Source organism: Eurosta solidaginis, chromosome 3, assembly GCF_040869045.1.
Source record: "Eurosta solidaginis isolate ZX-2024a chromosome 3, ASM4086904v1, whole genome shotgun sequence".
NCBI lineage: Eukaryota > Metazoa > Arthropoda > Insecta > Diptera > Tephritidae > Eurosta > Eurosta solidaginis.
This window is the reverse complement of record NC_090321.1, coordinates 165,172,859-165,185,614: the sequence shown is the minus strand read 5'-3', so window position 1 is coordinate 165,185,614 and position 12,756 is coordinate 165,172,859. Positions and strand designations below refer to the sequence as shown.

Below are 12,756 nucleotides of genomic sequence, written 5' to 3'. Positions count from 1 at the left end.
TCGGGACTATTAGGGGATCATTTGAGGACATTCCGGCATCATTTCTGGATAGTTTTCGGAATCCGTCTGGGATCCCGTCGGGGTCATTTCAGGACTTTTCGGGACTAATACGGGATCATTTTGGGACCCTTCCGGAATCATTTCTGTATGGTTTTCGCGATGCGTCGTGGATCCCCTAAGTACCCTTTCTGGATATTTTCTGGATGGTTTTTGAGAACCATCCGGGAGCCCGTCAGGGTCATTTCGGAACTTTTTCGGGACTATTTCGGGATCATTTGGGGTATTTTCCGGCATCATTTCTGTATGGTATTCGGGATCATTTGGGGTCCCTTCCGGCATAATTTCTGGATGGTTTTCGGTAATTTCGGGACTATTAGGGGATCATTTGAGGACATTTCGGCATCATTTCTGGATAGTTTTTGGGATCCGTGCGGGATCCCGTCGGGGTAATTTCTGAACTTTTCGGAGATTGTTTCGGGATTATTTTGGGCCCTTCCAAGATCATTTCTGGATGGATTTCGAGATCTGTCCGGGATCCCGTCAGGGTCATTTAGGAGTCCGTTCGAAATACCGTCAGGGTCATTTCGGGACTATTAGGGGATCATTTGAGGACCTTTCCGCCATCATTTCTGGATAGTTTTCGGAATCCGTCTGGGTCATTTCAGGACTTTTCGGGACTAATACGGGATCATTTTGGGACCCTTCCGGAATCATTTCTGTATGGTTTTCACGATCAGTCGTGGATCCCCTAAGGACCCTTCCTGGATATTTCCTGGATGGTTTTTGAGAACCGTCCGGGAGCCCGTCAGGGTCATTTCGGAACTTTTTCGGTATCATTTTGGTACCCTTCAGGCATCATTTCATTGTGGTTCTCTGGATAAGTCTAGAATCGTGTCGTTGTCATTTCGGGTTTTTGGGACTATTCCGGGAACTTTTGGAGACCCTTTCGTGGCATTTCTAGATGGTTTTCGGGATCTGTCCGCGGTAGCGTCGGGGTCATTTCGTGGATTTTTCTGGATAATTTCGGGATAATTTGGGGATCCTGCGGCCACCGTGGTGTGATGGTAGCGTGCTCCGCCTATCACACCGTATGCCCTGGGTTCAACTCCCGGGCAAAGCAACATCAAAATTTTAGAAATAAGATTTTTCAATTAGAAGAAATTTTTTCTAAGCGGGGTCGCCCCTCGGCAGTGTCTGGCAAGCGCTCCGATTGTATTTCTGCCATGAAAAGCTCTCAGTGAAAACTCATCTGCCTTGCAGATGCCGTTCGGAGTCGGCATAAAACATGTAGGTCCCGTCCGGCCAATTTGTAGGGAAAAATCAAGAGGAGCACGACGCAAATTGGAAGAGAAGCTCGGCCTTAGATCTCTTCGGAGGTTATCGCGCCTTACATTTATTTTTTTATTTTTTATCAGGTTATCAGCTCATTTAGTTCTTTTTTTACTCAATTACAAAAATAAAATGTATTAGACAGAAACATCTTTTTAAACAGATAACTTGATAAGCAGGCTAACGTGAATATCCCATATATTTAATTTTCTCCTTGCGGACGGGGCCGCGGGTAAAGGCTAGTGTATATATAAAAATGACAATGTTAATACCATGACTTATGTATGTACAAGGTACAATGTATGTTAACAGAGATATCAATGAAAGTGAGGTATGTTAATAACATAATCTTCTCATGTTATTGTTTCGTTCCCATAATTTCACTGTTAATACGTTTCTTCATATGTTAGTGAATGAATGAAAGTTGGGGAGAACGTAAAACAACAATGTAATGAATTTTTGTATATTGGAGAATTTTGGTAAAACAATTTTAATAACAACAAATTAGTACGTAAGTGAATATATTAGAGTAAGCAGATTCCAATGGAACTAAGGAGTTAAATGATGTGATGCTTGTTAACTGTATAATCATACGATGTACACTTTTGTAAGTAATAAGCAATTTACTTTAATATAATAAATTAGTTTTGAAGCTGATCTCATGGAATAAAGACTTGTTGTTTAGAATCTCGCAGTTAACCTTTTTGTGATTTAATTGGCGCAGTCGTCGCGTTTTAAACAAAGCGTTGCTAACAAAGGCATTAACGCTTCCCAAGGCAGTCGGTTCTATGTACCGGAGCGACTCGGGATTTTTTCCGACCAAGGATTGTCATTTCAGTGTGACCCCATTTAATTTGTTGCGTCCCGCCCACAAATTGTCATCCTCCCAGCAGCTCCTTGCAGCAGGACTGCTCCATATTCTCTTACTCCGGGAAGGCATCGAATCCAATCCGGGTCCGTCTCCTGACCCCGGTCCTAAGAAATGGTTTTGCTGCATCTGCCGGAAAATAATCTTTTTAGGACGGTCATACTCTGTTCAGGGTGTCTAGTGTAAGGGATGGTTGCATCGGACAGGTTGTTCTGGGCTTGATCCCAAAACCCGACGTCCACGTAACTTTTATAAATCTTTTGTGGCCCGTTGCTATTCACGTCCAAGGGCGTCCCGTAGTCTACGCCTTAGCGCCCCCACTACCTTCCAGCAGCCCAGCTGCTCAGCAAGCCACAACTAGTACCCGCTGCTGCTCGCGCCCCGCGGCGCCAACAACTCAAACCGCTGCTACCACTCATAACTACTATCTTCGTAGTAGAGCCGGTAGCAATGCTGAGCATCAGCCCCTGTACCCCGTCTTCTTCCCACCTCTTTTCCTGCAGCAATCGTGTAGGTCAGGGAAACAGACTCTTAGTCCCTAACCCCGTTTGCCAGCACAGAATGTATATGTTGGCGACATCCGCCCAATGCAGCTCCTGCCTTGAGCGGTGCCACTTTCCTAGATGTTCTGGCCTCCGCGACGGCAACCCCCCGACGCGTTTCATTGCGCCATGTTGCCAGGTCGCAAACCCCAATCTACCGAGTACCCCAATGCTTGCCCAAGGACACCCAGTCCCAGGGCCACAACAGCAGTTGCGTCCTGGCCTTCCTCAACCCAGGCGTAGTCACCCGTCACTTACTCCCAGAGTGGCGACGGTTCCCCTATGCACTTCAGAATTCTGCAGTTAAACTGTAACGGACTAACTGAGAAAATCACGGAGATAGTCGATTTCATGAAGCGGCACAACATTCGCATTGCTGCGATTCAAGATACTAAACTCACAGCAAGTTCTGCACTGCAAAACTGTTCTGGGTATAATGTCCACAGAAAAGATCGCATGAGCAGAAATGGAGGCGGCCTCGCGTTTATCATACACCACTCTGTGCAATGTCATATATTTGATCCTGGCATCGACCGCAGGGACAATGTCTTAGAACGTCAAGGCATGTCTGTCCGGTCGGGCGATGCAAATCTAGAAATCATCAACATCTACATCCCTGTTGCACCAGTGGATACCGCCCTGATATCAGCGGCGTACTCACTGGAAACAATCGCATTATCTTAGGCGATTTCAATGCCCATCACGATCTATGGCATTCAAACTTGCGGGTGGACAGTAGGGGTGAGATGTTAGCGGATCAAATAGAAGAAACGACGTTTTGTACTATAAACGGAGACGCCCCCACACGTATGGTAGGAAGCTGTCATAGTTCGCCGAATATTTCAGTCGTGAGCGCAGAACTCGTAAACTGCGTCAACTGGCAGCCGATGGTAACACTGCATCCGACCACCTGCCTATACCTATTTCGCTCGAGCGTCCTGCCGACTTCATCATAGCAGAAAAACGCACTTTCATTAACTTTAAAAAAGGAAAGTGGGACGAATACAAATCCTTTACAGACAGCCGCTTTGCTTCCCTCCCTATCCCAACTGATGTCCACCAAGGGGAGCGTGCTTTCCGCAAGGTCATTGAATCCGCCTCGGCTCGTTTCATTCCCGCCGGTAGAATTCCCGAAATTTGGCCCCACTTCCCGGCGGAGGCCGCAAGTTTAGCGAGAGAACGTGGCCTTATAAGACAGCTCGATCCCGGCGACCCCCAAATAAGGGATATAAACCAACGCATCAGATTGCTTGTGGATGAACACAAGCGGGCGAAGTGGGAGGATCACCTAAGCGGTTGTAACCTCTCTGCCGGTGTAGGTAAACTTTGGTCCACTGTAAAGTCCCTATCGAATCCGTCTAGGCACAATGATAAAGTTTCCAGCGCCTTTGGCGGCAAAGTGCTGTCGGACGCGAAAAAATGCACGAGCGCTTTCCGCCGACAATACATAATGCATTCTACGGTCGACAAAAATGGAAGGAGAACCAACAGACACGCAGGTAAACATAAGTTCAGTGCGTCACCAATTACCATCACCGCCAAAGAGGTTGAGGATGCCATCGGTCATGCTAAACCATCCAAAGCAGTGGGCCCAGACGGCATAGCCTACGGTCAACCATGGCACGTTACTGCAAGACTTGGAAGGGTCTACCCTTTCCCCATGTCTTAAAAGGTGGACCGCAAATTATCTGGGTGGTCGGCAGGCATCGGTGCAATTTAGAAACGAAACATCAAAACGAAGAAGAATTAAACAAGGGGTGCCACAGGGTGGTGCCCTATCCCCACTTTTGTTTAATTTCTACATATCTAAGCTACCTTCACCATCAGAAGGAGTCACTACCGTTTCATACGCCGATGACTGCACAATAATGGCAACAGGCCCGGGCCCAAAGATCAATGAGCTTTGCAACAAAATAAACGGCTACCTCCCTGATCTCTCCAGTTTTTCGCCTCGCGAAACCTGGCATTATCACCGACTAAATCATCCGCGACCTATTTACAACTTGGACGTCCCAAATGACGACCATTTTGAACATCCACGTCGATGGCACTACGCTACCGACTGTCCTACACCCCAAACTCTTGGGTGTGACGTTTGATCAGTATCTAGATTTTGGTGAGCACGCAGCCGAAAATCCAGAGCCGTATTAAAATCCTCAAATACCTTGCTGGCAGTACTTGGGGAAAAGACAAAGAAACGCTCATTACCACATACAAAGCAATTGGCCAGCCGTTTGCGTGCTACGCGTCCCCCATATGGTCGCCAAGCCTTTAAACTACCCACTGGAAGAAGCTACAGGCCTGCCAAAATACTGCGCTCAGAACCGCCACGGGCTGTCTTCTTATGTCCCCAGAACACCATCTACATAATGAGGCGAGAATATTCCCCATCAGGGAGAGAAATGAGATGCTAACCAAACAGTTCCTGTTGAATACCCAGAAACCTGGGCATCCAAACAGACATCTGATTGATGAGCCAGCACCGCCTAGGGACTTAAGGAGTCACCTCCGTAAGCATTTTGAGGAAATACGGCACCTGAGAACTCAGCCGTATGAAGCAAAAAAACTCAATCAGGTCCTTGGTGAACTCCACAAACAGGCGTCGTATGAAGCAAAAAAACTCAATCAGGTCCTTGGTGAACTCCACAAACAGGCGTCGGACTGAATCCAGCACTCGGGGAACAGTACCCAAAACTTGCGGAAGAGGAACGCATACGCCCCAGGGAAACGCGAGTCACTCTGGCTCAATTTCGTTCTGGATACTGTAACAGGTTAAACTCTTACATATCCAGAATCAACCCCGACATACAAAATGTATGCCCCGCTTGCAATGTGTCCCCACATGACACCAACAATCTCTTTAATTGTAATGTGGAACCAACAGTTTAGTGATTCGAACGTTAGCAGAAGGTTGCAAATAAGCAGAATTGCACTAAATTCGTTACAGTATAAATAAAAATGGATGTTAATAACATGACTTATGTATGTGCAATGTACAATGTATGGTAACAGAGATATCAATGAAAGTGAGGTATGTTAATAACATACAGCCCAATTCTAAACGAAAATTCCGTGCGAGTTTTTTTCCCTTCTCCCATTCCTCGTATTCTAAATAAAAATTTCTTGTGAGTTTTTTCACTTCTCCCTTTCCTCCTATTCTGAACAATGTTCGAAAAAGCGGAAACCGGTTAAGGGAGAAAATTAGGTATTCAGCCCAATTCTAAACGAAAATTCCGTGCGAGTTTTTTCCCTTCTCCCATTCCTCGTATTCTAAATAAAAATTGCTTGTGAGTTTTTTCACTTCTCCCTTTCCTCCTATTCTGAACAATGTTCGAAAAAGCGGAAACCGGTTATGGGAGAAAAGTAGGTATTATGAATGTGAGGGAGAGGGAGATTTCTCTACCATTTCATAGGAGTTTTTTCACTAGTTAAATTAAAGGGAATGCATCAAAATAGTTAAAGGAAATTGGTTCTTTTAAGAAAGAACACTTATTTGTACAAACTTGTGCTAAAATATGTATTTACATTCTACCCCAATATTCTCACTGTTAATACCACAACAACAACAACAACAACAACCACAATATTTTATTTTAAGTCGAAAAGTATATCATAAGCAACGGTAGAGCTCTTGGTATACATATTTGATGCAGCCATCCAGAAATTGTGCAAGGATTTTTTAATAAGGCTTAAATAGATTTTGGCATATGAAGAAGTAGGAATTCAACTCAACTTGGCCGCCAGAAAATTGCTTTGCTGAACGAAAGCCGGCAACTCCGGCAGATTTGTGTTATGCGGCCGTCTTCTTCTTATGTTCCGCTGTTGATGTTGCTGTGGCACCAATTCATTATTAATTTCAGTGAATACCACATGAAATGCTATAAATACTGTGCATTGTTTATATTTTATTTCTTAATTTCCAACAAATTTGCAACAATAATTAAACTTTTCAATCTTTTAAACAAAATAAGAAATGTGCAACGAAATTTCAATTGACAAAACAGCTGACTTCGAAAATTCGAAATTCCTGTTCCCCAATTATTGTTCTCCCTAGGAGAACAGAATTGGGGGAATTTTTCCGCGGGAATAAAAAAAATCCGCGAGAACAAAATTCCTCGAGAATATTTAGAATTGGTCTGATTATGAATGTGAGGGAGAGGGAGATTTCTCTGCCATTTCATAGGTGTTTTTTCACTAGTTAAATTAAAGGGAATGCATCAAAATAGTTAAAGGAAATTGGTTATTTTAAGAAAACACTTATTTGTACAAATTTGTGCTAAAATATGTATTTACATTCTACCACAATATTCTCACTGTTAATACAACAACAACTGCAACCACAATATTCTTTATTTTAAGTCGAAAAGTATATCATAAGCAACGGTAGAGCTCTTGGTATACATATTTGATGCAGCCATCCAGAAATTGCGCAAGGATTTTTTAATAAGGCTTAAATAGATTTTGGCATATGACGAAAGACGAATTCAACTCAACTTGGCCGCCAGCAAATTGCTTTGCTGAATGAAAGCAGGCAACTCCGGCAGATTTGTGTTATGCGGCCGTCTTCGTCTTATGTTCCGCTGTTGATGTTGCTGTGGCACCAATTCATTACTCATTTCAGTGAATACCACATGAAATGCTATAAATACTGTGCATTGTTTATATTTTATTTCTTAATTTCCAACAAATTTGCAACAATAATTAAACTTTTCAATTTTTTAAACAAAAGAAGAAATGTGCAACGAAATTTCAATTGACAAAACAGCTGACTTCGAAAATTCGAAATTCCTATTCCCCAATTATTGTTCTCCCTAGGAGAACAGAATTGGAGGAATTTTTCAGCGAGAATAAAAAAATACGCGAGAACAAAATTCCGTGAGAATATTTAGAATTGGTCTGATAATCTTTACATTCCCATAATTTCACTGTTAATACGTTTCTTTATATGTTAGTGAATGAATGAAAGTTGGGGAGAACGTAACACAACAATGTAATGAATTTTTGTATATTTGAGAATTTTGGTAAAACAGTTTTAATAACAACAAATTAGTACGTAAGTGAATATATTAGAGTAAGCAGATTCCAATGGAACTAAGCCGTTAAATGGTGTGATGCTTGTTAATTATATAATCATACGATGTACACTTTTGTAAGTAATAAGCAATTTACTTTAATAAAATAAATTAGGTTTGAGGCTGATCTCATGGAATAAAGACTTGTTGTTTAGAATCTCGCTGTTAACCTTTTTATGATTTAATTCACGCGTAACTCTAGCTGAACTTTGATCTACTGTAAAAGGTAAAACTCTTACCAATCCAGAATCAACCCCCACACACAAAATGTATGTGCTGCTTGCAATGTGTCCCCACATGACACCAACCATATCTTCAATTATAATGTGGAACCAACGCCTCTAACACCCCTCTCATTATGGTCCACCTCTGTTGAAACAGCAAGTTTCTTTGGACTCCCGTTTGAGGACATTGATGATAATTTGTGATCGGTCGCACCTATTGTATGGGTCGAAGCACTGCTACAACAACAACAACAACCGGATTTACTCCCTGGAGTAAGTGAACGAAGGACTGTCCCTCCGCAAGGAGCTACTCCTGAAATTTTTAAATACAAATAAACAAAGCATTTCCAAAATATTAATTTTTAAATATAAAAATCAGGTTTTGTAAAGTAAGAACGGCGGCGTAAACCTCTAAGGGGTTCGTCCTTCTGCTTCTCAGAAAAAATAAAGAGATGGTACAACTGTAGGTCCAACTAATTTATGATAAAGCCATATTCTGTTTTGAAGGGGTATCAATATGCTTATCCTCTAATGTCTACATCAAACCAAACCTTCGCTGATGATGGAGATATCATGGGAGCTGCTACGATTTCCCCATAAGATTGACCGGGACATCGTCCTGCGCGTGAAGAGCATTTAACGAGCGTAATATCTAATCTGTGTGTGCTACATTATATAGCGCATGTATTAAAGTACAACCCGGTAGTCACTCCTAAGTTGCGTTCCCGTGGTCGGGTATATTCTGTAGGCCAACAGATGGCACGAGGTTGGTAACGTGTATAGAAGTCAAATCTTTCTTTACGCTTAATACTTTCCGCTTAGTATTCCTCGTACTGGGCTTGTGACGGGTCTCATAAAAACGACATTGAAATGAAACAAAGCCTGGGATAATGCCACTCTTTTTGGTGCTGACCACAAAAAACGTTTCAAGGTCTACGATTTGAGGTCATACAGCTAAAATATCCGGACCATTAACGGGAATGGTGCCACAGCCTGGTTGGTAACTTTTTTGCGAAGGAAACCGCTGCCACCATCACCATTCAATTGAAAAGCGCAGATTTGATGTCAGATCTGTGGTATGATACTTCACATATTGTCAATTAATTTGTTTTAACGTTTCCCAAGTGACATTTCCCAAGTCAAACAAACTACCGCTGCATAGCTGTGCAGCGTGCCCAAAGCGTACTCATGATGAAGGCTTAACACCCTTCGAAATGGATCTGCTATGGCAGGCTGTCTGAAAAATTGTCTACTTGCTATTCCAAAAACAAAATACAATTTATCAATTATAGAAAAATTAAAAAATAACAATAATTATCATTAGAAAAAAATTATTGTTCTGGCCTTGAGCTCGAATCGAACCTCATCGAATCATTTATCAATAAGCCGATAAAAACAAAAAGAATTGTATCGAAAATTTCGAAAAACCGAAAAAGTACGATAATTCATTACCAAAGACGGATAAAGCGATGAAACTTGGTAGGTGGGTTGACTTTATGAAGTAGAATAGAAAATTAGTAAAATTTTGTACAATGGACGTGGCACCGCCCACTTTTGAAAGAAGGTAATTTAAAAGTTTTGCAAGCTGTAATTTGGCAGCTGAGTATGTAATGTGAACTTAGCCTTCCTTACTTGTTTTAAACTGAAGTTTTCTTATAATAAATTGACTAATCTGCTTTGTAAATATTATTTTCTTACATTAAACTTAAGTTTTCTTATTTTCAAACGAATTTTGCTTACTTCGTGTTGAAGGTTTCTCATTTTAATATAAAAATGGTGTAGATGCTACTTTAAACAAAAACAACAATAAAAAAACCTACCCTTTCAGGATCAGCAAGCTCTTCAGCTAAGTCTACTTTGGTTAAGACAAAAATTGTTCGTCGTCCCAATGGATCACATTGCATTACGAGATCAGTCACATTACTGCGTTCAGCATCTACTGAACCATCTTGAATACATAAAATTATCGCATTTGGATTACTCATATAATGTTTGGTCATTTGATGTATAGAATCTTTTGTATCTGCCGCCATATCAACAGTCATTGTCTATTTACATATTAAAAACAAATTTGATATTATCCACCATTTAAAAATTCCATGCTTTTAAATAACATACCGATATTATCCCTGGTAAATCGACTAACACCATCCTTTTCAAACCTGGACCTTTGACTGACATTGAAATGATTTCATTGCTTACAGTTTTTCCACCACGTACAGAAGCACGCATGCGCAACTCAACCTCGCGACGTAACTCTGCCAAGTCAGATTCTTTATTCAAATCATATTCACGATCGGAATCACGAAATTGGGCAATATGATATGGTCCTTCTGCAAGTGTTACTTTTACTGGTGCGCGTGTCATCATTTCACCGCTTCCACGAGGAAATATTCGTGCTTTCGCAATTGATTCTAATACAGAAGTTTTACCGCTACTTTGATCGCCAACAACAACAACGCGAGGCAAATGATCAGCCATAGAATAACTTGTATCATAGCCTGATAATTCATCAAGAACTTCTGAATACATATCAATTAAGGACTTTTTGATTTTCTTTGCTGTTGTTTTTTTATTTGTTTTAAGTATTAGATATTGTTGCCGTAACTCTCGATTTTCTCTTTCCATTTTTTCTAATTCTTTCTGGTATTTGATTTGTACGTTCATTATCTCAGTCTGCAATGTTTCTACTTGACTTTGCAAAGTTTCTAAAATTGCATAATATATGAACATTAAACAAGTAAACGTGTCTAAGTTCGGGTGTAACCGAACATTATATACTCAGGGTGAGCTTCAATTGCACATTTCATTTCAGATAAATTAATTTTCTATATAACACGTGGCATCGCCCGTTTAAAAGAAAAATGTCTCCCCATTTCCTCTTACAGTAAAACTTGATAAGTGAAATATCATTGATTCAAAACTATTTTTTGCTAAGTTATAGCTTAATATTTTAGTCTACTACCCTTTTAAACATGTTTTATATATAAGTTCCCGTGGTCTTTAACCGATCCCGTCCATTTTTACTAGAAATATGCTATAAGGAAAATATGTGTACACAATTTAATTACGATATGTTAATTTTTCTTCGAGTTATGGCTCCCGAAACATAGAACATTGCTTAGTCATAAAAGGGGCGGTGCCGCGCCCATTTTTTAAATTTTAAGTTTTTCCTATTTATTGTTATAAATCCACTTGGGAAATGAAAGACCATTGATATTAAGCTCTTTTTTTGCAAAGATAAAGCTAATTTTATTCGTCCACGACCCTTTTAAAAATCTTTTATATAAAAGTGGGCGTATAACATTTGTAAAATGGATTTTATCACAAGTGGGCGGTGCCACGCCCATTTTTAAATTTTTTTTCAAACTTTTATCAAGAGTCTCAATATCAGTACACACGTCAAATTTCAACATTCTAGGTGTATTATTTACTAAATATTCAGTTTTTTTCTGTTTTCCAAAATGTTATAAATATAAACAGTAGGCGTGGTTATCATCCGATTTCGCTCATTTTCAATACCAAACTATTCTGGGTCCATATAAGCTAGTGTACCAAATTTGGTGAAGATATCTCAATATTTACTCAAGTTATCGTGTTAACGGACGGACGGACGGACATGGCTCAATCAAATTTTTTTTCGATACTGATGATTTTGATATATGTAAGTCTATATCTATCTCGATTCCTTTATACCTGTACAACCAACTGTCATCCAATCAAAGTTAATATACTCTGTGTGCAAAGCACGCTGAGTATAAAAATGTAGCAGAAAAACATTTAGTACCTACCATACTTTTTTCGACTATCGTCATTCGAGAGTCCAAGTGCCGATACAGATGCTTTGGCCTTTATATCATCTTTGGCTAATCAAAAAATAATCGCATAGAAATTAATTATATATATATAAATATATATGAGCATGTAGCTCCTTTGCGTGAATTGTATTAAAATCCAAAACAATCAAATTTAAACTTTTTTGCAATGTAAATGTTCATCCAAGAGATCGACAAAATTACATAGATATGCATTAAGAATAAGAAACTCTCTCACTTTAGCAACATTTAGTATTCATTATAACAATTGGACCTACATACATTCAGAGATACTAGCGGTGCCTTGATAATCCGCTGCTTCAATCGCATCATCCAGACGATTATCGAACCACATTTTCCATTCAGCTATCTTCCCTTCACCAAGTTCCTTTAGTTTAGGATCTAAATACGAATACAAACCCACATAAATTACTTTAGCTGTTTGCACGATATATTTTATATAATTTAAATGAAATTAGTATGTACTTAATGTCCTCACCTAACTTAAAATAAAAAAGTATGACGTTAAAGTAGTTTCCTATAAAATCAATATACATATGTATGTATTATGTGCTATCTATAATATAAATATACTAATTCAGTTGATAAAGTGAGAGAAATTCGTTGATACAATTTTCTTAAGACCTACCTATTTGAACTACATCCTTCATTGCACCGCCGACTTCCATAAGTTTTTTGGAAAAACTACTCCATTTATCACCTTGCGGCAAAACATCCTCTAGCCATTTCATATCTGGGAGACCATCTTTCCACTCTTCATATTTCTGTCATTTATTTTAAATAGACATAAATTATTTAGTACGCACATTAATAGAATGCTAAATAGAAATACTCTTCCGACATTCCCATCAACTAAATAAAGGAAAACAAAAATTTGCATTGAAA

At 39.9% G+C, this 12,756-nt stretch overlaps 1 protein-coding gene across 4 annotated transcripts in view; it reads right to left on the bottom strand.

The window, feature by feature from the left end:
- Positions 1-12,756, bottom strand: part of Opa1 (Opa1 mitochondrial dynamin like GTPase) — an 88,371-nt gene that overhangs the window by 21,684 nt on the left and 53,931 nt on the right. For 2 of the 4 annotated variants that reach the window (XM_067773716.1, XM_067773718.1), the window contains exons 3-7: positions 12,500-12,635; positions 12,133-12,252; positions 11,827-11,901; positions 10,154-10,743; positions 9,856-10,083 (exon numbers count right to left, since the gene is read on the bottom strand). In XM_067773716.1, the coding sequence (XP_067629817.1) occupies positions 9,856-10,083; positions 10,154-10,743; positions 11,827-11,901; positions 12,133-12,252; positions 12,500-12,635 (1,149 nt within the window). The remainder of the gene's footprint in view (positions 1-9,855; positions 10,084-10,153; positions 10,744-11,826; positions 11,902-12,132; positions 12,253-12,499; positions 12,636-12,756) is intronic. The other 2 variants (XM_067773719.1, XM_067773720.1) reach the window with 1 other exon arrangement.